Raw genomic sequence first — 25,974 nt, 5'->3', positions numbered from 1 at the left:
CATACTCGTGTTGCCGGCTATTTGCTGAATTGACTGTCGATGATTTTTGCGGTCTGAATTCAGTATGTTGATTTTGGGCTCTACTGGATGCAGCAGCAGCTGGTTACAACGGCTACTTGTTTTCAATAGCCACCTTTACTAGTTTGGGCTCCACTATATTTCGAGATCTACTGCTTTTTAGCACTCACAAATTCAACACTAGTGACTTCAGTAGCCACGTTTCTTGCTCATCACTCTTGATTTGTTGATTTTTGGGCAAGTGATGAACATAAAAATTGTATCTTCTTTTCTTATCTTTCCATATAATCAAGAATCACTCAATTTAGAGCATGTACAAGAGCGTTGTGCTCGGAAAACTCATTCGTGCAAGAGATTCCGTTCTACTAAATTTGAATGCATAATCAGTAATTTCAATGCGAATTTTCGACCTCTTAGACTCATCAAAATCTTGATTGTTAGAATTATGATACCTTTGATTGTTAGAATTATGATACTTAACACCATTATTTGCGTATAAAATATTAGGATAATTTGTTTAAACAAAAAAAAAAAAATATTTTTAAAGGGGTAATAAAATCAATTGAAAGTGTGTCACACACAGTTCTCTTCAATCTATTATATCCACCAAGAGTGATTTTTTATCAGCCCATGCGACAGTTTCGTGTGAACAGTCTCAGACTTTTTACCTAATCACAGGTTCTGTAAAAACAAACCAATCACCAGATAAGCTTGAGAAATCATCTCATCCCTTCTTTATCACTCGACGGATCTTTTGAAGCATCGCTTTGAAGTTTCATACGTACGAGCGAATAAATTTGCAATTGAAAACTCAATAAACTCAACAAATTTGGTTATAAGTTTAATTTACTGCATTAATTATATACTTTCTTCTAGCCTTCTAGGTGCTGTGAAGGAGTTTTGTGATTGTTTGAAAAAATATAATTATAGATTATAATAAGTGATGCGATCCGGGTGAAATGGATGAGCAGGGTCTGGTGCTCCACCGGATCAAATCAAGAATTTATAGTGTTGTTTAGGAAAATGAACAAGGTAGATGGCTTCGATCGTGACCTGCAAACAATGAAAGGAACTCGTGAATGGGCGCCGGAGGGGTGTCCGGCGTGACCACTCCGATGCTTAAGTCAGCAGGGTACTCAAGCAATAAAACCAATGTAGCCAAGTGATGGCTGTGATATTGGTGTGAATGAATCCAATGTAAATGTAAAGAGAGAACCTGGTATTTATAGTATGAGAATTAATGATGACCTCGTTCTCCGTGCTACCTACTAATTATAGTAGGACGGCTGAGCACACCCTATATTCTGACATGTCAACTCATCGGCACGGTGTCAGAGATGGGACAGTCGCCCACATCCTATTCTGCTAGTATACTCGAGTGCGGTGTTCATATCGAGGTGGTCGGATAGAATGCCTCCCTGGAGATTTATACAAGAGCTCGGGCCTATGACTGCCCGGAGAGTAGAGCATGGTCTTGCACCTGCCCGGCTCCAAAAGAATCCACCTGCAGACTTACTCGGATTTGGGGATCCATTTGATATTTCGGGTCATCTATGACTCAAGCTCTTACGGGGGTATCAATAAGATATATATGTTGGATATAATAAACATTCAATATCGGACGTGTACGAGGATGAAGATGAAATCGAATATATAATATAGATAAGAATGATTATATTGAAAAATATAATAAACGAGAATAGAATAGATCTTCTCAGACTGACTCATTATCATCTGTGCGGTCGCTACTCGCTAGTACATAAAAATAAAAATAATGCGTGATATTTTCTTCGGACTTGAATCGAACGGATGACGTGCAGTTTCTGCATTTCGTTAAATAAATGCCGTAGGATGATTCAGGGATCGGGGCAGTGTAAGACGACCGTACACCTGGTGTAATAAACCAGCACAGCTGCGAACAGCCCTACGAGAGCGTGCCACGTGTACGGATGATATCCACCCAACTACACTATAAAGGAATGTCATTGGTCCTCCCATTGAACTCGCTCCACACACAGAAATTGTTCTGAAACTGTGAAATCACGGGAGTTTCTCATCTTTATTATAATTTTTCAAGATAAATCCGAAGAATTATGTCTTGCTGCGGAGGAAACTGTGGATGCGGATCTGGCTGCAAGTGTGGCAATGGCTGCGGGGGGTGAGTAATTCAAATATTTTTTCCTTTCCGGTGTTTTTCTTCTTTGCACCTCCGTTGCATGCCGTCTTTGTTCACGATTTTTGCGTTTTTTTCTGACGATCTACGCGGAATTTATGCAGTTGCAAGATGTACCCTGACTTGAGCTACTCGGAGGCCACCGCCAACACGGCTGAAACCCTTGTCCTCGGTGTTGCCCCACAGAAGACGTGCGGATCTATTTAATTAATTACATCGTTTTATAACAAATTAATCTTTGGTTTTCTGAGAAAATAAGGGAATTGATTTTTGTGATTCAGTTATTTTGAGGGATCGGAGGCTGCAGCAGAGAACGGGTGTAAGTGCGGCGCCAACTGCACCTGCGATCCATGCACTTGCAAATGAATTGGACGCGATGATGAAAAGGAGGAAGGAGCTTAGTACTGATGAATTAATTATATGTGGTAATTTCGAGTCTAATTAAAGTTTTCGGCCAAATCAGAATCATCATCCGCTGATGATTATGTTTTGATTTGTGCCCTCTTTTATTAATAAGGGATCTGGTGTGTTCTTGTGTATTATTATAGAGGAAAGTTGGGTTGAATTAATGAATGGAAACTCCCTTTCTTCTCTGTTAGATTTCATCTTTCTTTCTTCAAGAATTCTCTATGGGACATTACTCATAAATTTTACGATTAAACGATTTTATTAATTTTTTCACAAAACTCTTTTTGAGACGCTAAAATGAAACCAGAAACTTCTTTTCGGATGAATTTTTTAGAATTTTAAGCACACCGATTATGATTCCTCTATATTTAAGGATTGCCACAAAAAACAATGTTAGTGGAAATTGTAATTAGTACAATCTGAAAGTTAAAACCAAAATGATACTGTTTACCTAACCTTCGTAAATAAATTGGTTAATTATTACATTGTTTTAAATCACAGGCTTAATGTACTTTAGTAGATAATACGTATTACGCACTATATCGTTGTCGTCACCGTAATATTAATAAATTAGACCATTTGTTACCATTAAAAGGGTGATCAAGCTAGCAGAGTAGATAAATGTTCGATTAATTTTTCAGAAGTTCGATTGCTTTTACCAACATTTTGGTGATTATATCGCGTATGGTTTGCTCATTATTGTTTACACGATTAATGTGGTTTATAGATTACTGCAATATAAAAATGTATTCAATACAGAACAAAATATAACTATAGATTCGTTCGTCATAAAACAAGTATATATCTTGTCAGACGATCTCACGAATTTTTATCTGTGAGATGGGTCAACCCTATTGATATTCGTAATAAAAACTAATACTCTTAGCATAAAAAATAATATTTTTTCATGGATAACCAAAATAATATATATGTCTCACAAAATACGATCAATGAGATTGTAATTTGTATCACATAAGTTTTTATCAAAATAATAATAATAATAAAAAACCCTTTTGCTTTGTTATTGGGGCCAGACCTTGCATTATTGGGGGGCATAGGAGAAGGTGAGAAAATATTATGGTAAAAACTTGTGTGAGACGATTTTACGGATCATATTTGTGAGACGGATATCTTATATGAGTCATTCATGAAAAAATATTATTTTTTATTCTAAAAGTATTAGTTTTTATTGTGAATATGAGTAGGGTTGACCCGTCTCACATATTATGATCCGTGAGACGTTATTACATATTATGATCTGTGAGACGGTCTCATATGAGATCCACTCAAATATTATATGAGGATGGATCTATCATGAGTGTGGGTTGCGGATTTGTTAATAGTGATGTCTATCTAGAAATCGATTACAACAAACCACGACTCTTATCTGCAATTCTGGATTTGGGTAATTCAATTTTGGCAAAAACTTGTATGAGACGGTCTCACGAGTATTATTTGTGAGACGGATCTCTTATTTGGGTCACCCATGAAAAAGTATCACTTTTTATGCAAAGAGTATTACTTTTTAATGTGAATATGGGTATGGTTGACCCGTCTCACAGATTATAATTCGTGAGACGGTCTCACATGAGACTCACTCTTCAATTTTTTGTATTGGATCGGTGTTTTTTTTTAAAAATAAAAAAAAATGAATTTGAATGAGAGTATTTCAATTTTATTTAAAAAGAATCACAGCATTTAAATTGAAATAAGTCATAACATGTGATTAGTAGATACTATTTATCTGGAATTATTTAAAAAAATTCTTACACTTAATCATAACATCGAATAAAAATAAATATAGAGACTAAAAATATTTGCATAATTTTATTTAACAACTTTATCATTTCAATATTTTTGTAAAAATATTATTTAATATAAAAAATTTCTTTATTTTATTAAGAAAACACGAGTTTAATAATTAGAGGGTGTATTATATGCATTATTAAAAATAATATAAGATCTTAATTTTAATGTCAAATTTTAATTTATTTCACATTTTATATTCGGTTGGTTGAATAAAAAGTTTTGACACCCCAAATTATTTATGATTTAACTAAAAAATTTCAAACAAAATTTTTTATGCCTCTACTTTTAGGTGTAGTTTTGTTTTTGTTTTTGTTTTTTTTTACATTACAAATAAGTAACGAGTAAATTTCTATATATGAACTTTTTTTTGTTACATAAAAATTTATATTTAAGTTCTTTTGAGTTAGATGCAATAATTGTCTTTGTTTGGTAGAGCGATCGAACCGTGGTGCTTGAGCTGCCGTGCTGTTTAAAAGATTTAAGTTGCACCACCACTACTAGTTATAGCTTTTGATAAAATGGCAAGCGCTCGATCCTACATTTTGAGTAAAATTATTTGATGTATGGATGAAAAAAATAATAATGGATGAGGTAATTTTGTCAAATATTAAAATAAAAATGTGAAAGGTAGTGTATTTACCAAGAAATGAGGTGGAAATATAGTGTGTGTATATATATATATATATCACAAAACTCGTATAGATCAGTTTCGTGAGACGAATTTTCTATTAGATCCGACCTTAAAAAAAATATTATTTTTTATTCTAAAATTATTACTTTGAACTCCAAATATGAATTAATTGTTAGCAATTTCCGAGCTTAATATTTGGCACTATATAAGTGAATATATTTTTGCAATAATTCCACTTATCCTTTGTTTAATTTAGTTTCTTTCAAAATCTAAATCAAATCCGACGGACCACCGAAATATAATCACGGCTGTGAAAGTGAAATTACGCAAACACCCTTGTGATCGGTTACGACGTATCCGCTAGCTGGATTCACTCCAAAAATCTCGGCCATCTTTTTTCAATCCAACGGTCAGTATTAACCCGGGAAAGTTTACTCTCCGTCAAAACGTTCGCCACTTAAATAATGGCTGAGGTACTAATGTGCCGTTTGATGTTCAAACTTTTGCACCTAACGGCCACGTACAACCGTCAATCGCCGTCACAGTAATCTTACCACATATTCTCGCATTGGAATGACAGCAGCCTAACGGCGCCGTTATCGACCCTTAATAAGTATTCGTTACATACAAAAGATCTACAAATATTTACTCGTCCTCTTTCTCACATTCAACGGCCAGGTATTTTTTGCAGCTCGGGAATCTCTCTCTTAATTAAGAGATTTTTCTGTTTTGTTTGGGCTCGCTAATTGAAAAAGATTAGATTTCGGTTCGCAAGGTTAGTTTTTTTTAAAAGGTTTTTACGTTTTAATTTGTATGAATTATTTTCCAGTTTCATTGGACTTGATGAATTAGGTTAATTACGCTATTTAATTTTTTTCCTGACTAGCTATGATCAAGCGTTGCATAGCGAGGTTACGTTTTTCTGTGATTTATTGATTTTAGATTTTGTTTTATGCTTTAGGTTTTTGGGAGATTATTGTGTGGTTTTTGGGATCCGAACTTATCTTATTGTTTTGTTATTTCTGAAATTGTCTTTTAATAAAAGTTTGGAGACTCTATTTGTTTGTTTATTGTTTAATCAACTTGGTAATTCAAATATAAGATTGGTGAATCAGGGAAGTTTGATATTCGATTGTTAAGCTTAGTAACGGTTTTTTCTTATTTCCATTTTCTATTTGCTTACTCTTTTGTTACTGTTTAGACTAATGGTTTGCAGAATTATATGTTGTGATCAATGCATGGAAATTGATCATTTATCAAACTGGTATATTTGATGAAATGGTTTTTGATTCATAAGCTTTGTTTTGGGTGTTACTGTGAGATTCTTGAATTTAATTTCTATGAATATGCTACCAACTTCTTTTGAGTTTTTTATTTTATAAGATTGTGTGTTTATCTGTTTAAGGAGATCTGATTCATCAATGTACAATGACATTTTGTTTTTATATAGGTTTCATTAGATTGGTGAAGCTTGAACTAGGAAGTTTGGCGATTTTGAAAGGTTACGAGTTTGAAGGACAAATGACAGAGGTGAAATCACATGATTTTTTCTCTGAGAACAAACAATCTACAGCTGCTTCAGCGTCTTCTGTTTCTGAGAACAATAGCAGCGCTGCTTCTATGCCTCCCAGCATCAGAAGTCCCATTAATGCTTCGCCAGCTCATCGGTAATTTTTTTTAATGTCTTCTCATAATATGTTTTTCTTAGCGACATATTTGTTTTGTGGCTTGTTACTGACTGCACAAATTACATTTGTGCAGAAAAGTTTTCTTCTTCTTCTTCGAACTAAAGTTTTAGGATGTGCTTTACTCCTGGGATAATGATTTGCTTTAGTATTTGAAATGAATAGAGAGTTATACTTTTTATGTGGAAGATTCAAAATGGTGGCTTTATCCCTAGAGCTTTGGTCGATCAGTTGTTCAATTCTTTCACCCTTGTTGTTCCACTTAGCCTTATCCCGATATAGGGGGGTTTTAGTGATAGGTTTTGTTGGAACTTGACGGTCCTATTTGATCAAATACCTTACAAACTCTTCATTTCCTTTCTTATGGATTCACCCATGCAAAGTGCAGTATATAGTATAAGTTTTATAAACTTTTCTCGTGAAATGAAATGAAATGAAATCGCAACAATAAGATGCTATGATTGCCTAAGATGATAAATAATCGCTATGTTACTCTTTCACTTTGTCTTAATAAATGGCCTACCAGCATTTGGGTCAGAGTAAAATTTGAAATTTAATTTAAATTTTTTATCAAGATCTTAAAGATATGAACTTTATCTAAGGTTCAACAGCCTGCTTCTTATGTATTTTAAGCGTTATTGCTTGCGTTATATGTTGTTTCAATTTATTAAAAGACATAGTCACAGATTAATGATCTGAAATTTAAGTGACATGATTTGGTTTACAGAAGAACTACTGGGCCAATTAGAAGAGCAAAGGGAGGTTGGACTCCGGAGGAGGTAACAGTTTTTATCAAATGAAGTTAAACAATATACAGATTTCAGAAGTTTACAAAATGATGTATCTGCCTGGTCAATTATTTTGAGACTCTTGATTCAAAATTCACGTGCTTAAAATTTTAGGAGTGCCTCAATTATTTTTGTTTTAGGATGATACACTAAAGAAAGCTGTCACAGCATACAAAGGGAAATCGTGGAAAAAGATAGGTATCATTTTCTGTTTCATTGATGCATGATGCTATTTGCATTTTGTGTTCATATTTGTAGCTTTGATTTAGAATATTCTTTATTTAATGATGTTGTGGTGATGTTTTAGTGTTATGGTTCACTGGAATTATATTGGTTAACCATTACATGACCTTGAAGAAGGCCAAGAAACATTTGTTCGTCAGAAGTAAACAGTAGACTTGATATCTCATTCGAGGATCTTGAACCAAAGACTAATACTTATTAATCTGTAGTTCAGTGATGGTTGTTTTATCATGTAATATAGAATATTTTATGGAGTATAACGGAAGAAATTATAAAATGTGAGGCTAAAAATTTTGTTCATTTCTTGCACATTCCTTTGGAATTCTTCACGATAAAAATGTTATTGCTCTAGTTTAACAGGAGCAGGCTTTCTTTGAGTGGTTTTCCCTTAACATTTATGTTCAAAACTATAGTTCATAAAATTTCTAGTTCATTGACTTGTAACACTAGCACGGCGTACTTTTAAACCGTGGTGGGATCTTGGTAAAAGTGTGTGACCTGCTCTGACATTGATGTGTATGTAGCTGAGTTTTTTCCACATAGATCGGAAGTCCAGTGCTTGCATCGGTGGCAAAAAGTTCTTAATCCCGAACTTGTTAAAGGTCCCTGGACTCAAGAGGTTGGCAGTTGAAGCCCTCCCTCTCCTAATGGTGTCTGTCATTTTTTCAAATAATCTATTATGGTCAATGAGTGTGTGTGGTTCTGTAACTGGGCTCTGATACTTTCAGGAGGATGATAAAATTTCGGAATTGGTGGCTAAATATGGACCTACAAAATGGTCGGTTATAGCAAAAACGTTGCCTGGTCGAATTGGAAAGCAGTGCCGTGAGAGGTGACAATTTAATGACTCGTATTCTTGATATATTTTGGTATGGAGTGTTGTTCATCCAAAGTTCTGCACGTGTATGTTAGTGTGCATAGTTTCCTTGTAAATGTTAGATGTTTCTATCATCATTAAGGTTCTAAAACTAGTTGAACGCCAGACCAGTGCTTAGGCGGGGACTAGGCGCCGCTAGGTGGATTCCACATTATCAATATAATAAATCACATACTACAACTACAACACAATAATATCAAATTGAAAATGCCTTCAAAATTACACAAAAATAGAATATCACAAATTTACTGTGCTTATTTTCCATAATTTCAACAACTTGTTCGTCATCAGACACACACTCAGTATCAGTGAATGCAAAATTATCACGTGGAGTTCTCTCACCCTATAGATCGCAGATGCAAATGAAATTTGATGTGTTAGGCAAGCCAACAAATTGCACATTTATCAGGTTTCTTGTGCATATGTTTGCCTAATATTAAGTCATCATGGTTGAACTATCCCCCCATCTGAACGTTTTAAGCTGTTGTGATGGAAGACATTTTATGTTTATCAGTCATAAATAAAAACCACATTGTGCCGACCAGTGACTACTTACATCTGAAAGTTTGAGCTCTTGAGATGGAATACTTTTAAATTTATAATCATAAATGAAACCCACGATGTGCAGCCAATATTTTTGTTTTCAAGTTATTTTATATTTATAACTACCAAAGCAACTTGCATGTGCCGGCAGTGTCCTGTTTTTTTTCAGTCTGTCCGGTTAAAGAACCTACGATAAGAGTATAGTGACTCAAAGCTATGAACCTCTCTTGTTTAGAATTCAATGTGATATTAATGGGCATCAAGTTAAGAATTTTGAGAAGTTGGGATATTTAATATTTTTAAGCTGTATTCATTTTTTTGTTCATGCATAACTGATTAGTTTGTGAAGCAATTTCTGGAGTTCTTATTTAATTGTATGTGCCGGATTTAAAATTTTCTAGTGTGTCCATTGCATAAATTGAATCTCGTTTCCTGGGAAACTTCAGGTGGTACAATCATTTGAATCCAAACATTAAGAAGGATGTCTGGACTATGGAGGAGGAACTTACTTTGCTTAATGCCCATCGGGTTCATGGGAATAAATGGGCTGAATTAGCCAAACTTCTACCTGGAAGGTATTGATATTACACTGCTATATCTATTTGCGTTGGGAGGAAAAGTGGTTTTATAGAGGTGATTCTTGGAGAGATTTGCCGCGTTTTAAGAAGAGTGGATCCTCCTATTTTTGTCTATAAAATAATATAGAGATGCTACTGGAGAGCTTTAACGATTAAATAATTGCAATGCAATTTTGATTAGGATCTTCTTTGATACTCACCTTGTTTGTGCCAACGTAGAGATTGTGTTTATTAGTTATTCCAAACTTGTGCCTCGCATTTGGGAGCTTTATATACTAATTTCTTGCATCTACTTGCTTCAGTGGACAATTGTCAACACAGTGCTGTGCCATGTCCCATGTCCATGATATGCCTCTTTGAAAAGCATCATTGTCTGTTTCTTGGCTTTGAATAATAGGTTTACTTGTATCTAGGGAATGCTCTTCCCTTGGTGTAGATCCATTGTGATGCACATCAGTAGATAAAGATCTCTTCTAGAACTATAATGGAAAGCTAGTAGAAAATTTTGAGTGTCGTAAATTATAATTTTCTTAATTTTTTTAATTGAGATTTGTGGTCGTGAAAAATAAATTCATATAGTTTGTCCTTGACTAGTTAGGAAAAGGCATGTTTCAGATGAATGTGTTTTAAAGTTTGTTTTATGTTGGCCATGTTTTGTGATAAAAGGTAGGTTGTGTTGTTTTGTATTTAAAAACTCGACCATGCATGGTACTGTTTACTGCACGCAATAGATATTTTGCATGAAACTTGTAACTGGATGTAATCTGTGCAGAACTGATAATGCAATCAAGAATCACTGGAACAGCTCTCTGAGAAAGAAATTTGATTTCTATCAGGCTACCGGGAACCTTCCTACAGTTGCGAAACGTGTTAACCGAGATAGTGCCAGTGACATCAATAGAACCACTCTCAGTGTAGAACCGCCTTCTGTTTCCAGTAGGGGAATGCATATATCTATTTTAGAGTCTTCTGGAACCACTGGTACACAGAAAGTTGAAGATGGAAAGGATGCAACAGATATCATGACAAAAAATCATGATTTTGCTTCCTCAACTGTTTATCTGCAAATTGAGTCTACCATATCTGAGAGCACCAATAGTGACACGATGCTATCAGAAGCAACTGATATACAACCAAACAAAGAATCTAAGATTGAGAAGCAAGGAATATGTGATGATGCTTATAACTACCATACATATGGCCCCGGACCGCATTGGGGCGTTCCTGTACATGGAACACTATATTATGTGCCACCACAGTCGGACAGCTGCGCTCATTTAGATTTGAAATTTTCCAATAATCATGTAATGCAGTCTGAAACAGACATTACTCCATCTACGCCTTCTAAAGCTTTTCTTACTCCGCCAAGTGTAGCAGGTGGAAGCAGGTCTGAATTAACTCCTGAATCTATATTGGAAATTGCTGCCAAAATGGCTGCGAGGAGCTTTCCAAATACTCCATCCATTCTGCGGAGAAGGACCAGAACACGGCATGGGGGAACAGATTTGCCAAATGGCGAGAAAACTCATATGCATACGTCCGAGAAGGTGGGCTCACAAAACCTTAGTTTATGCGCTGATCATACATGCGGAGATGACAACCAATTAATCACTTGCAAGTCCTTCAATGCATCTCCTCCATATCGGTTAAATTTCACGAGGACTTCTGTTCTCACGTCTGTCGGGAAGCAGCTCAATTTTGCTTCTAACATGGAGCAAGACTGTCATCAAAATGATACAAAATCAGTAGACATGACAAACAGGCGAATCCCTCTTGTAACAAAGTTCTACACACGTCAAAGACGGGGGTGATGTAATTGGATGCTTTTTTATGCGTGGCTGTAGCATAGACTTTGAGAGAGGCACCTGTTCTTATCCTTGAAAGCTGCACTTTCTATTAGTTCTCACTGCTGCTGTATTACATTCTTCATAGCTACTGATTTAGTGATAATTTTTCTATTACTCATTACTTCTCACTTTGTACATTATATCGTATCATGATATTCCCTGTTTTGACAATAATTCTGGAATTACAATTATTTAATTTGTTTCTTGGTTCGTTCTCGTCCTTCAGTTAAAATAGTACCTTATGTTTTTACGTGATGAAAGATATTTGAGCTTACTGCCCTATTGATAGCGTATGCAGAGTACAGGAGTATAATCGACATCCCTGTGCACGAAAGATTTAGAGGCCGGGCACGGGAAATTCTATGTTTGTTATATTTCCTGAAGAATATGTTTGTAGGAGGTTCAGTTCCATCTAGGGATGTAAACGAACCAAACTGTTCGTGAGCTATTCGAAGCTCGATTCGATAAAAGCTCGTTTGAGCTCGTTTAATAAGGTTCGTTAAGATAAACAAACCAAACTTAAGCTTTACAGTATTCGGCTTGTTAGCTCGTGAACATGTTTGTTGGTAAGTTCATGGGTAATCTTTTAAATGATAAAATGATAGTTTAGATATTTGATTTATTGATTTTACATATTATTTATGAAATAGGAAAATCTATTAAATTTATTTATTTATTAATTTACAAATTTTAATAAGAATAATATAGTTTTCTTTAAATATATAATTTATTTTTTAATTAATTTAATGAAAATTTAAATGTATAATTTATATTTATTAAGCTTGTTGAGGCTCGATAAAAGCTTGAATAAGCTCGTGAGCCATGCATATATTCATTAAATAAAGCTCGAGCTCGGCTCGATTATAAACGAACCAAGCTCAAACATTCAAGAGTAGTTCCATCCATCACTCCAGATACGTTCTCATCATCACATGAAATTAAGATGGTTTAGTTAGGTTGATGAGATTTTGTATAGATAAATAATATTGTGATTAATAAAAAATTTGAGTAGGACGTATGAATAATCAATACACAAAATTGCAACCAAATATTTCATATCAAGCCAACCAAAAACAATATTAACGCAAGGTTTAGTGATACATTTTGATAGTTGAATCAACCAATTTGCACATCAACTGCACAGTTATAGCACTGACCGTTTGTTGTGGGAGAATATAGTTAAGTTTTTGTGTTCTAAAACTAATGAATAATATCAAACAAACTTAAGGTATTGTTCGAGGTCACTTGTTAGTTTACGATGACAATGGAAAATGAATTGGGTTGGATCATACATATATTCCTCCAATATCCCACAATCGATATTATTTACATCACTATTGAAATAATAGTACACGAAGTGGCACAATCAATATATAATTGTAAATAAAAATATGTTATAACCCACTAAATTTAAAAAATCTTTTTATGCCTTGTATTTTTGTGAACAAGAACAGCAGCAAAACAAATGCATTGACATCTGCAGAGTCATTGCACGGCATTAGCACTCCATTTTTGACAGAACATGAGACAACGAACCAAGACTTGCATAAACTTATTAATAATAAATTATCCATGCATTATTCTCCAACAAAACAAATATGAAACAAATGACATTTCTTGCAATAGATAACTGCGGTAGATGCAAGTTAAGAATCGACAGAATCTGAATATGCAAAATACAATCTTTGACATGACTTACTCCTTAAAGATAGAGACATGCAGGTTTCAGTATCATGTTAAATTTATTCAATGATACCGAATTACGGTTCCAAGAACCGAGTGTTAAGTTCCCATCTGCTTGAGAAATTTAGTTAGCCTCGAGTGTTTTGCAGCCCACTGCTCGGCGAGTTTCTGCTCTTTTGCCTCTGCTTCCCTTCTCAATCCTGCTAATTGTTCTCTATATTCGGCTTTGATGCGAACCAAAAAAGCCCTTTGCTCTTCCCTAAGAGCTCTCACTTTTGCTTCTGTAGCCTCCATTAACTCCTTCCTTCGGCTAGCCTTTTCCGATTCCAACTGAAGTTCAACCCTTTACAGTCTCCATTCGGCTTCTTTTTTTCTGAGCAACCCAAGATTGCTGCCCTTCTTCCAACTCTTTGCAGCATTCCATAAGTTCAGAAAGTACTGGATTTGGATTATCTCCAACTAGAGGATTAAAGCCATGAAACACGAAAGTATTCATTGGGCCGTGCGATCCATTATCTGGTATTGTATCAGGCTGAGACCAAGGAGAAAGGCTTAAATTCACAGATGGTGGCCTCATAGTCGGTGTCGAACTCAAACTAGCTAGCCATGGAGGAAGCACTGGTGATGTTGGAGAGGAAGGGTGATTAGTATGGAGAAATCTGCCGTTTGAAGTGGTCATTGTAGATTCTTGGGGTGTCGAGATGAAGTTTTCTACAATCAATTTTATGCAAGACTATGCTACACTCAGGTAGATGAATCCTTCTTAATCCTCGGTTCTTTCTAAATACGACTTTCCACCCGAATTAGAAACTGATTCATATGGAGTACCAAACTCTTCACATGCAGTTATCTGATAACACAATCAAAAAAATATGAGTAAAGGCACAAGCATCACAAATTTATAAGCAGTTTCAAGCCACATTGATTGTAAAAGAGTTGTTCTTGGACCACGAAATAATTCGGTTAGAATTCATGTAATATGAAAGCTCTGATTGGTCCAACAAACTAATGGAACAAGGTAAAAATGCAACCCAAAAACATTAAAAAAAAAAAAAAAGTAGTCAACCAGACCATGACAAATTTCATAGTAAGTATCATCAAAAGGGTGTCTTTTAATCAATAGTTAAAGCCATTTCTAGACCAAATGCTCCATTAGTTCCCTTGATTACTTTAATTTTAAGGAAGTCGTGGGATCATAAAAATATAAGATATATTACATAACTAATTAGAATAAAACTAGAATTAGTGTTCAAATACTCAACCTAAAATTGACAGTTTTCTCCTCCATGAACCGAGAAAATATATATAAAGTCTCTGCATAAAAAAAAAAATTGAACAAGAATCGACTCTTAAAGTGAAGCAACATTGCATCATGGTTGCAAACAACTTAAGGGTATACAAAACATGGTACCACAAGGCAAAAAAAAAAACAAGAAAAAGTGAAAAATTCTGGAGAGGTGTTAGCAAAGCAAACACAATCCTCTCTACTCAAGATTTTCACACATTTCTTGAATCTTTCATGTTTTTATCTAAATAAAAAAATAAATCAAACTTTAAAGAAGAACCCAAAAGAACACAGGCACATAGTTATTAAAACTTAGAAAAATAGATCAAAGCAGGCAAAAATAAAAATAAAAATAAAAATTAAAGCTAACGTACAATTATAATCATGCTAAAAAAACCAGCAAGTTTTATCCAAATCCCATTTCCTAGCTATTTTCTCATATTTATTAACATATATACGTTACCTGCAATCTGAAATTGCTACCCCTTCATAACTTTAAGGTTCAAGAAAGAAGGGTGATATAGAAACATGTGAGCAACCTCAGAATTGATAGCTACAACTGTTTAATTGGATTATTTATTTATTTTGAAATTTTCTGTTAGTTTTATTTTATTTTTAAGGCAAAAACTTGTATGAGACGGTCTCACGAGTCGTATTTGTGAGACAGATTTTTTATTTGAGTTATCCAGAAAAAATATGTTAGACTTCCATTGACTGAGCCTTAGAACTTTGCATCTATCACCATGGCAAACATCACTGCATGCATATAGTAAGATTGTATTCCATTGACAGCTTTAGTAATTTCACACACTGCAAAAACTGAAACATTCAGGTGACAGAGTATAATAATTTCGATATTTTTGTTGAAGAGTAATAATTTCAATACTTGAAAATCAAAAAACTTTTGCATGGTTCGAATGAGTTCACTATCTTTATAAAACAGTAATCAATACAAGAAAATTTCTCAAAAATCTTATATATAAATATAAATTTTCATTTCTAAGTGCCATAAAATCCCAAAATAATATATTTTTTTGGGATATAATATACAAATAATAAATAATAAAAGGGGTACGTGATGGCATTAAATGGGGTTAATCTGTGGGGAAGGCTGTAGTCCGGCTTTCACGGTACAAGGAGACGAATTTGATAAAGACAACTCTCTTACTCAGTATTATCAGTGATATGTTACATCTGTTTTCTCATTAAATATATTGATTTTTATTTTAAATGTAAAAATGTTGATATAAAAAATTTTATGGGTTTTTAAATTAAAAATTAACGAAAATGAATGTTATGTCCTAAAAATGGTGTCTTCCACAATAGAATATGATAAGTGAGAGCTCCAGGAACTTTGGATAGTTGTTTGAACAACGAGAGGCGGTGGTTTACCCTGCAGCGGATGTCAGCTGTTCGAAATGAGTGTAAAAATTAACGAAAATGAGTGTTGCGTCTTAAAAATGTTGTCTTCCCCTGCACAATGCCATAATTTTCTTCAATGTGGAGGAAAGGATCCAGTTAAACATCTCCTTTCAGCAAATTGAACTGTACAAATAGAACTATACCATTCAAGTCTCTACCCATTATGACAATCCCGAAATAGTCCTTAGAGTGCAAGACCGCAACGTCTACATGCATTTACCTTGATGGTATCACAAGGGGGAGATTTTCATTTCGGAGGTAAAAGTACTGGTATAGATATAATGTTTTCTTGATCATGATTGATAAGTTGATAGCTTGAAATCATACGATCTGCTCTATCTAAAAATTTGGTTTTTTTTTTAATTCACATCCCCTCTCTGTGTTTTTATTGTATTTAACATTTATCTCATAGATCAAATGCAAAAATTACAACATGCAAAAGAGGGAAATGACAAATTCGTGAATGCAATCCACGAAAAAATCTTTAGGAACTTTGACTAGTTCGTAGTAAAAATTTCATTGGAAAAAATAAACACTAATTTGTCATTTTTTAATTTGATCATTACATAGTTTGATTGGTAATCAATCACAGACAAAAACTGTTTCAAATCTTGTTTAGTAAGAAGAGGCAGGGGACCAAAAACGCAAATATGTCTCAATAATTAGAATCCAAATATAAGTTTCTCATTTATCTCCATCTGCGGTGAATGCGAAGCAAAAAACTTGTTCAGTAAGATTTATTTGGTTAATATGATTTGTAAGTTACTGTATTAGTTCAAGAATTTCTCAGTATACACCAAATAATAACACTAGTGAGTTCATCGTCATAATATATATTGTTTATTTATTTATATATTTCTCTATCTATATATATCATATCTATAACACATTTTTTCCCAAAAAATATTTTATTTTTATGATGAAATAAAAAACATCAAAAAATATATATACTCGAATAAAAAAAATGCTAATATATAGTTAATATATACACGCATGCCTCGTCAAAGTCATTTATTACTGTTATTTGTCATAATAAATGAAGGTTTGTCATGTATTGTGTAGGCATGTTTGGGAATAGAAGTGGTTGACGTGGACATATCATTTAAATCGTGTTTAAATACTGACCACTTTCTCAATTAAAAACAATTAAATTTTGATAGGATGTGTACCTATAATATATATATATATATATATATATATATATATATATATATATATATATATATATTTATTTATTTATTTATGTATATATATATTTATTTATGTACAGACTAGAATATCGATAAGATGACATTTATCTATTTGATGTCATCATATCAAAATTGTAGATCTAATAAATGAATGTCACGATCTACAAATGAATGTCACATCATCGATGTTCATATAGATGTATACGATGGACGTATAATATCAAAATTATATATATATATTAAAATTAGTGTTTCTTGACATGTGTATATATATTATAAATTGTTTATGATATAATAATACTAAAAAAATAAAAATCTAATTTGATTTTAAATAAAAACTCATGTCATAATATCAAAATTTGTTAATATAAATGTTACAAATCTAATAATATAATGTAAATCCACGGATAAGAGATAAAGTCGATTCAGACCGCCAATATGTTATAGGGATCTGCCTGGGCGGATTTAGGTCTAGTTAATGAATCGGATCCTCCAATTGGACCTGAATTTCTGGCCAGTCCGACAGTCCTCTCTAATTCGCATTTGGATCTTTCAATGTCCACCTTTTGGTATCTGGAATCCACGAAAAAAGGTTTATTTCATTCTATTCATATGAGCATTTCTCCCATGATAGGATGGATGATCAAGATTTGCTCATGTATATATATGACCCACTTTTTTTTGAAATTGTATTTGTGGCAAGATCTTACCCATTGAAATGAAGTGAGGGTAGTACCACATAAATAGGATCTAATTAACCGATACATAATCAGAGTAATTAAATACTAACAAGATAAATATTTAAATATAATTTTATATAAAAATGTATATATTGTATTTTCGGAATCTTTTGCTTAAATAAACTGCATCCAAGCCCATGTAATTAATTGGCATTGGGCTTAAGTTGTTCAGACCATCTCTCTCACTAAAATAACCCTATCGTCGGATCAATGCTAACTCTCTTGCAGGAGCGGATATAGGATTTCGACACTGGGAGGCCGCTTAGTTTATTTCGCGATGGTTTTCTCAACAACCGTCGCTATATGGCGACGGTTATAAGAAACCGTCGCGGATTTTGCGACAGTTTCCGTCACAACCGTCGCTAAGCCAAAAAAAAAAAAGAGGGATCAGGTTTCGAAATCGGTTGGAGCAAACGTTATAATTGGCTTTAGCCACTGAGATACATGAACATATCATTCATTTTGGGAGGGCCATGTATATATATATATATATCTGTTTATATATTTAGTTTAAAAAAAATTAATATATACTAAAAAATTTTTTAAAATTTTTTGGGGGGGGCCGTGGCCCCCGTTCGCCCTACACTAAATCCGTCCCTGCTCTCTTGCTAGATCAATGACCAAGATATAGCCCTCGTTGCCCGTCGATCAACTTTTCCCGTCTGCCAGAATCGACTTCGGTTAGCTCGCTACTCGATCATTCCCTAGTTTGAAATTTGGCATAATTATAGGATAAATTATTTTAATGGCAATTGTTGAAAATCTCATCCCCCAACCAAACAGATGTGCATTGGTGGATTTTAGCAAATGTGAGTAAATATTCAAATTATGTTTTTTCAATGATTAATTTATCTTTCTTTGTTCTTGGTAGGTGGCGTGGAACCCAATAAAACCAATGATATCGAGATAATATGGAATTCTTCCAACACTCGCCACTGAACTACTTGTAGAAAACTTCATTTATTCTATAAAATTTTAAACTAAAATTATAGAATCTCAATTTAAATTTATTTATTATATTTTTGGTGCAAAACGTGTGTGAAGCGGTCTCACGGATCGTATTTTGTGAGACAAATCTCTTATTTGAGTCATGCATGAAAAATTATTATTTTTTATACTAAGAATATTACTTTTTATTATGAATATCGGTTGGATTGACTCGTCTCACAAATAAAGATTCGTGAGAAGAGACCTACCCTATTTTTGGATACACATATATATGATATAATAATATCAATTATAAAAAAGTTTCTCGTTAAATAATGAAAATAGATGAAAAGACTCAGTTCCATACTTTTATAAAAAAAATTGCCATTAAAAATAATCTGTTCATAATTCCAAAGTATTCTCTTTTAAAGGTCGTCAATCATCCATGTGAATCACATAGCAGATACCAAATAAATAATTGACATAACACAAATTCCATTACTAATTACAAAATTTGACCAATATTCCGACCCACCTCAAATTTGTACTCCATGGAAAAGACAAGAAGCGGGACAATCTGGAATACAGCAGAGATCTAAAAAGGATTATTTGCACGTGAGCCCCCTTACGAGGAAGGAGACCTTTGATTGAATTAAATTTTAGAAAGCACTCAGAAATCCCATGAAGGAGAACCATTTACTCATCTATACTTCATCTTCCTTTTCTGTTTCTCCACGAAAAATCTCATCTTTTTGTTGTTTTGTAATCAAGAATATCTGGTTTAAACTTTGACGAGAGAGGATTGGTGAGCTGGCGGGTAACACCTTACTTTTAGAGAAAGGAATCAAGAAAACCCAAAGGGATTCAGATTAGACCCAGGCCACTAGTTTTGTTTGCTTTAGTTAATTTGAACATGTAATGAAAGATATGAAATCTTGTACTTGATTTCGGATTTGAGACATCATTTTTTGTGACCTGTGTCTTTGAGCTGCCACAAGAATACGAGCATTTATTTTTGTTTCTGTTTTTTTTTTGGACTTTTGGGAGAGTGACTTGGAATTTTGATGGGGATTTGCTCAAGCAACCAGATAAAGGCCGAGAGCCCTTTTCACACTGGTACAGGTATATTTTGGATAATCTTCACCTGTTTTTAGTTTCTTGATTTATAGGAGGAAAATAATCGTTTGTTTCACCTGAGAAAATAAGGCCTTAGTTTGAAGTTCTTCTTAATTTTCTTGAAAATGATGGTGTTTTCTTTATTTTTTTTACGAGTGTGAGGATTCTCGCCTCGGTACATATTGTAGATTTGTTTGTTAGTATTTCGTGAATTAAATAGATTTTGTTGCCTTAATTTTTATAACTTTATCATCATGCATTCCACAGATTTGTTTATGCCATCCAGAATATGAGTCTGTTTTACTGATCCATAGTTTCTAATTGTTTGTCGAAAACTGGTCTAACGCTAATTTTGAAATTAACTATGACACTTTCAAGTCTCCCTTGTTTTTGAGTATTTATTTGGCAATAAAAGATTCTACCCCCTTGTTGATAACTGGTTCGATTGCAGTTTCATTAGTTATCCTTAATTTCAAACTCTTATGAAGGTGTGAATTCTTCGAAAATGGCCAGTGGAGATGGGATAGAGTTGAGTAATTCAAGTAGCAAAGCTTCATCTGCATCAGTACCTCCGACTCCTCGAAGTGAGGGAGAGATATTGCAATCTTCAAATATGAAAAGCTTCACATTCAATGATCTTAAGGCTGCCACTAGAAATTTTCAGCCCCATAGTGTAGTAGGGGAAGGTGGTTTTGGTTTGGTTTTCAAGGGATGGATTGATGAACAGTCCCTTGCTGCATCGAGGGCTGGCTCTGGTATGGTGATAGCTGTTAAGAGGTTGAACCAACAAGGGTGTCAGGGCCACAAGGAATGGCTGGTATGTAATGATTGTCGCCTGTTAATGTTTTACCATATTTTTGGGTTTTTAACGAATTTTTTGCAAAAACTAACTTGTAGTAGTATAAACATATTGAGCAAAAACGCGACACATGAACTACATGTGATTGTCTGTAAAGAAATACATTCACGGCTTAATGCCTAGAGTGCTAAAACTCTTTTTCACCTTTCTCATTTCTTGTTACAGTTGTTACTAATCAACTCTTTATGCAAGTAAAAATTCATTAGGGTAAAGATGATATCCAGTCTTTCTTAATAAATAAATCATAGCAGAGATATATTGTAATCTTAATAGCGTTAAATTTGATACCAGAAAATGTTTGTTGATTCTAACATAAAGGATTAACTGTTTCTTGTAATCATTAATACGGATAGTATAACAAACTCCTATGATTGGGAAGATATGCCATTATTGCTGTATAATTGATATTTCTTTTTGTATGAGTGAGCTTTAATTTTGGATGCAAGTTGACATGTTTCTAGTTAGACCATTGACTTCTTGTCGCACATTCATATATTTTACATTTTATGGATATTGTTTTTTGGATTAACAGGCAGAAATCAACTATCTTGGGCAGCTTCGCCATCCTAATCTTGTAAAATTAATCGGTTATTGTTTAGAGGACGAACAGAGGCTTTTGGTATATGAGTTCATGCCAAAGGGTAGCATGGAGAATCACTTATTCAGGAGTGAGTTTCACATATTCTGACAGGATTATACTAATATAATCGTTGTGCATTTCGTTTGTTGTGATCGGAAAATAATGTTTATTTGTTAAAATTATTGTCAAATTGAAAATTTATTGATAGATTGCTATTATCTCAATGTAGGAGGTTCTTATTTCCAGCCACTTTCCTGGAGCCTAAGAATGAAAATTGCACTTGGTGCTGCAAGAGGACTCGCCTTTCTTCATGGCGCTGAGACGAAAGTGATATATAGGGACTTCAAAACCTCTAATATCCTGCTTGATTCGGTATGCATTTTCAATTCTTGTGTATGTTGTATAGTTTTGAATTACCAGTTCAATGTTTGAAAATGTTACGTATATTCTTGAGACGACATATTGCTTAGTGTGTTGTGCCGCTTGTTTTTCCGTTCCATAATTTGTAGAACTACAATGCGAAACTTTCTGATTTTGGGTTGGCAAGAGACGGCCCAACTGGAGATAAGAGTCATGTATCTACACGAGTGATGGGAACTTATGGATATGCTGCTCCAGAGTATCTTTCCACAGGTATAGATGGCGGCGTGCCAACTCGAGGCTCCTGGTTTCGGTAATCTAGGAACATTTTTTTTTCCGAGCTTTTTTTATACCTGTTCTCTTAAATAGCAAATTTTTTTGTTATTAAGGTCATTTGACTGCAAAGAGCGATGTATACAGTTACGGGGTGGTACTTCTAGAAATTTTATCCGGTAAGAAAGCTATAGACAAGAATCGTCCGTCAGGGGAGCACAATTTGGTTGAGTGGGCGAAACCTTACCTCACCAACAAGCGTAGGATATTTCATGTCATCGACGCCCGTCTTGAAGGGCAATATTCTTTGGGACGAGCCATGAAGGCAGCTAATCTTGCACTCCAGTGCCTGAGTACGGATGCAAGATCTAGGCCAAATATGGACAATGTGATAACCGTGTTAGAGCAACTGCAGGACTCTCCGAAAAACGAGCAAAAGGATAACCGGAGTAATAAACCAAGCCAACCGAATGGTGAACGCAAGTCTGGTAAGACCGACACTGTAGCAAAACGTTCACCAATGGCTTATCCAAGACCGTCCCTTTACACATAATTCTTCCTCAGCTTGAATGTGGTATTAGCAAGAACTTGTACGTGATCTGTATCTATATATGTGAAGCTTTGTACATTTTTGTTTTCATGGTCATGCTTCTTTTTGTGCTGGTATCAGATCTATGAGCACCTAGCTTTTCCTGTTTGAGAATTTTGATGCAGACTGGGAAATGTTCTAGGATCACTGAACTTTGTTGTGGCGATTGTGCAACTAATATTGAAAAATATTAAATCATAAAGCAAAACAAACATCACTGGTTGGATCTTATCAAGGATGTTTGATGTTTAGGAACACAAAGTCATGACCTTACAACAAAAATAAGATGAGGGATGCCTAATTATATTATATATACATACATAGACACACACACACATATAAATCATGAAAAGGGCCAATTTGAAATAATAAATGCCACCAAACGTAGCACGGAATCACTTTTTTTATTGGGTGATATGTTACCACCTTTAGACATTCTTTGTAACATTATTGAATAGCTGAAAGAAGACAAGTCAGCATAATTTGACTTTATGAATTCGAAAGAGTAAGAGCAAATATAATTGGAATCAAGAAAGTAATGACACCCCCATAATGAAGTGGGGTTAGTTATGAATTAATATATCTTCCACTAACCGCAATCAACGCAGGACCTAGTAAGAGATAAGAGACTAAATGGATCCTTTTTAGTCTTAAATTTCGTAATTCCATGTGAACTTTATGATATTTCATTATTCGTTGTTATATAATATTCTATGAGCCAAGTCATCAGCAAGCCGTCTTAGCTCAGCTGGTAGAGCGCGTGGCTTTTAACCACGTGGTCGTGGGTTCGATTCCCACAGACGGCGTTTTAATTTTTGGGTTTTTTCTCTTTCTTTTTCCAATTATGATTATTAACTTTTAAATATATAATATAATAACTTAAATTTGTGAGTAAGCAGGCCCTTTTTTAAAATTCATATTTGGCCAATGTTATTTATAATTTCTCAATTCACATTCTGAAAATTGTTTATCCAATCTTATTTAGAGGGAAAAAACATGTTTCTCATATTCTAACTTTCTTTTCTTCTATTCTTTTCAATAAAAAAATATTTGATTGGCATCCTTTACCAGGTAGTGTCGAAGCTACCTGTGAGGACAGTGCCCCACAAGATCTGGACCGTTGATTTTAAAGAAATTAGTGGACCCCGCATATGTGTGGTTAAAATTGCCCTTTGATCTTCTCATGAGAGCAGTGTCCCACAAGATCACACCTGGTCAAACATTGATAATTCGGTTGCTTAGTGTGTTAAAATTTTCCATGAATCTAAATAAAAATATACTTAGTTGTGATTATGTCTTTATATATTTTTCTAATTTCCAATCGCTTAGAAATGTAAATTTCTGACTATTTCGACGTTATGAAAAACACTGAGAATAACATTCTACGAAGAAATTTGGCGAAGAAACACAAGATCAAGAATTGGGATTCCTAATAGAAAATGGCACAATATCTTCAAGCAGGCCTTGTGGGCCTATCAGTGCTGCTTCAACTTCAAACTCCTTATTAACTGGGTCAATTGTTGTACATGGACTGATAACTTTAGGCCTTTTATCATGGGCCTGATTTTGGGCTTCATGTGTGGGCCTTTGGAGCTTCTTTCTGGTTGGGCAGGAAAATGGGTAATCATGGTGGACGTGAAGGCCTTCATAGGTGACCATTAGGGTATCCGGGTCATCCATGGCTCTCTCCACTCTCTTTTTCGCATTGCATCTCGGTTTCGCGCACCGGTAATAGCTTCTGCATGTAATTTTCTTATGTTCGATAAGTTTGATTCGTTGATGAGACGATGAACAAGTTATTTTTTGAACTCCAATTTTTGTATAAAAAAAAAACTCAGAGCCAAACATTGAGTGATGCAAAGATCATTAATCACATATATCTAACGGTGTGTGCAAAGTACAAATATCAAAATTTTGATTATTTTTAAATAGTTTTCATCAAATAAATTCAAGACCAATTGATTTTAATAAGCGATTTAGATGTTTAAAAAAATTAAGTGCAATATTGCTTTTAATTCTAGTAATATACTATATCAACCACCTGGGATTGGGGCTATTCTTGATGGATTTCTGGCCATATTTCCTCCATTTATACCCATCATCACTGATTGCACTTCCATGATTCTTGATTCTCAAACTATACTTCTTGTTTCCATTATAACCACCCTTGATTACACCACCGAGTTCCGAAATTCTGCGGACGAATCAAACAAACTTCATGCACTCGTATTAGCAAAATTAAATTAAAAAAAACCAACACGATATCGAACCTGCATGCTTCTGATCTATCTTCGCGTTGAATGCTATGGATTCCATAGATAATTTCGGATAAAGAACTCTCCACATCTTCAATCGTAGGGCCTGAATACAACGTTGACACGAGACGAGGATCCATCGAAGGGAAGGGTCTAGTTTCCACTACTATTCCATGATCATCATTACTAGACAGGAAAACGAATGGAGACTCATTGTCCAGAAGTTCATTCACCAGCTCATCTTCAGACCCTTCTGTTAATTTTACTAGTTCATCCATTTAGGATATTATTTTGAGCTTTACCACGTACTGTAAATATACAAACTATGCCTTTTGCATTTGCAAGTTCGGAGTCGACTATATATAGCATAAGCTTTTTAATTACTAGGTATATATGTATATGGCTGCGATAGTGCTTCATGAATTGAATAAATGTAGGAAGGGAAACTTCGTCGACTTTGATTTATTTGAGCTTTCATAGTGCTAACACGGAACCGAAAAATGCTGATATGACACTTCAAAATACTTACATGATATCGAAATTGCTGGTGTTAGAGAAAATTGCTAACGTGTCTGATGACACGTTAATAATTGTATCAAAATGATGAAAATGGAAAATTAATATATCGAACTAAAATTTGAGAACTTATTGTATCAACCTACAAGTGGACAATTTGATGTAGGGTGTATTCAAATATTTTTTTTTATAATTTGAAAATTATGTGAAATAGAGTGGAACTTACCTATTTTTGTACGTGTTTAGTTAGTTCGATCCTGGGTGTGGGGGCAGTGCCCACACCCCATATCAATGGTTGAGATTCCACTTCATGGGGAAAAAAAAAATTAGGCCAGAAAAAATTTTAGCCCTTGGATGTACCCCTGCAGGCACTGCTGGCAGGGGTAGGATGGAATAATCCGTGTTTAAAGATGGAATTTTTGCATTTAATTTCAAAACTCTATTCTCACCCACTTACTAACTGCATGGCTTTATTGTTTTCTTATCAGGAACTGAAACGTCAAGATTCTTTCCAGCAAAATTCTATTACTTATTAGTAGTCAAGACTCTAACTTAAGGGACCGTTGGGGGTAAAAGAGT

General features: G+C 34.3%; 5 protein-coding genes and 1 non-coding gene across 7 annotated transcripts; 4 read left to right on the top strand and 2 right to left on the bottom strand.

Annotated features, from left to right (window-relative positions):
* The first annotated feature begins 1,923 nt into the window (after window positions 1-1,923).
* Window positions 1,924-2,789, top strand: LOC140842517 (metallothionein-like protein type 2). The gene is made up of 3 exons (XM_073210479.1): window positions 1,924-2,176; window positions 2,296-2,382; window positions 2,473-2,789. The coding sequence occupies exons 1-3, from the start codon at window positions 2,112-2,114 to the stop codon at window positions 2,555-2,557; spliced, it is 237 nt and encodes a 78-aa protein (XP_073066580.1). The 5' UTR covers window positions 1,924-2,111; the 3' UTR covers window positions 2,558-2,789.
* Window positions 2,790-5,569: 2,780 nt separating this feature from the next.
* Window positions 5,570-11,804, top strand: LOC140842512 (transcription factor MYB3R-3-like). Its single transcript, XM_073210473.1, has 8 exons — window positions 5,570-5,814; window positions 6,490-6,706; window positions 7,452-7,503; window positions 7,653-7,710; window positions 8,280-8,374; window positions 8,484-8,587; window positions 9,622-9,750; window positions 10,526-11,804. Exons 2-8 carry the CDS (start codon window positions 6,561-6,563, stop codon window positions 11,562-11,564), a joined length of 1,623 nt encoding a protein of 540 aa, XP_073066574.1. The 5' UTR covers window positions 5,570-5,814; window positions 6,490-6,560; the 3' UTR covers window positions 11,565-11,804.
* A 1,350-nt stretch (window positions 11,805-13,154) lies between these two features.
* Window positions 13,155-15,135, bottom strand: LOC140842515 (transcription factor AS1-like). The gene is given in 3 exon segments (XM_073210478.1): window positions 13,155-13,658; window positions 13,660-14,133; window positions 15,032-15,135. Coding segments are annotated over 2 exon segments (579 nt in total). The 5' UTR covers window positions 13,963-14,133; window positions 15,032-15,135; the 3' UTR covers window positions 13,155-13,382.
* A 4,234-nt stretch (window positions 15,136-19,369) lies between these two features.
* Window positions 19,370-22,798, top strand: LOC140842513 (receptor-like cytoplasmic kinase 176). Of its 2 annotated transcripts, none has more exons than XM_073210475.1 (6): window positions 19,370-19,963; window positions 20,452-20,780; window positions 21,355-21,490; window positions 21,632-21,774; window positions 21,912-22,035; window positions 22,152-22,798. In XM_073210475.1, the coding sequence occupies exons 1-6, from the start codon at window positions 19,912-19,914 to the stop codon at window positions 22,586-22,588; spliced, it is 1,221 nt and encodes a 406-aa protein (XP_073066576.1). In that variant the 5' UTR covers window positions 19,370-19,911; the 3' UTR covers window positions 22,589-22,798. The 2 variants fall into 2 exon arrangements, with proteins under 2 accessions (XP_073066576.1, XP_073066575.1); XM_073210474.1 differs by having other exon boundaries at window positions 19,372-19,969.
* Window positions 22,799-23,357: 559 nt separating this feature from the next.
* Window positions 23,358-23,430, top strand: TRNAK-UUU (transfer RNA lysine (anticodon UUU)). The gene has a single exon. It is a non-coding gene; the product is annotated as a tRNA-Lys (tRNA).
* Window positions 23,431-23,971: 541 nt separating this feature from the next.
* LOC140842514 (probable WRKY transcription factor 49) lies at window positions 23,972-25,235 on the bottom strand. Its single transcript, XM_073210476.1, has 3 exons — window positions 24,895-25,235; window positions 24,666-24,818; window positions 23,972-24,362 (listed from the first exon to the last, which is right to left on the bottom strand). The coding sequence occupies exons 1-3, from the start codon at window positions 25,155-25,157 to the stop codon at window positions 24,038-24,040; spliced, it is 741 nt and encodes a 246-aa protein (XP_073066577.1). The 5' UTR covers window positions 25,158-25,235; the 3' UTR covers window positions 23,972-24,037.
* Between the last annotated feature and the right edge of the window lie 739 nt (window positions 25,236-25,974).

Source organism: Primulina eburnea, chromosome 10, assembly GCF_022965805.1.
Source record: "Primulina eburnea isolate SZY01 chromosome 10, ASM2296580v1, whole genome shotgun sequence".
NCBI classification, from domain to species: domain Eukaryota; kingdom Viridiplantae; phylum Streptophyta; class Magnoliopsida; order Lamiales; family Gesneriaceae; genus Primulina; species Primulina eburnea.
The sequence above is the reverse complement of the archived record's forward strand: the minus strand, read 5'-3'. Positions and strand labels throughout refer to the sequence as shown.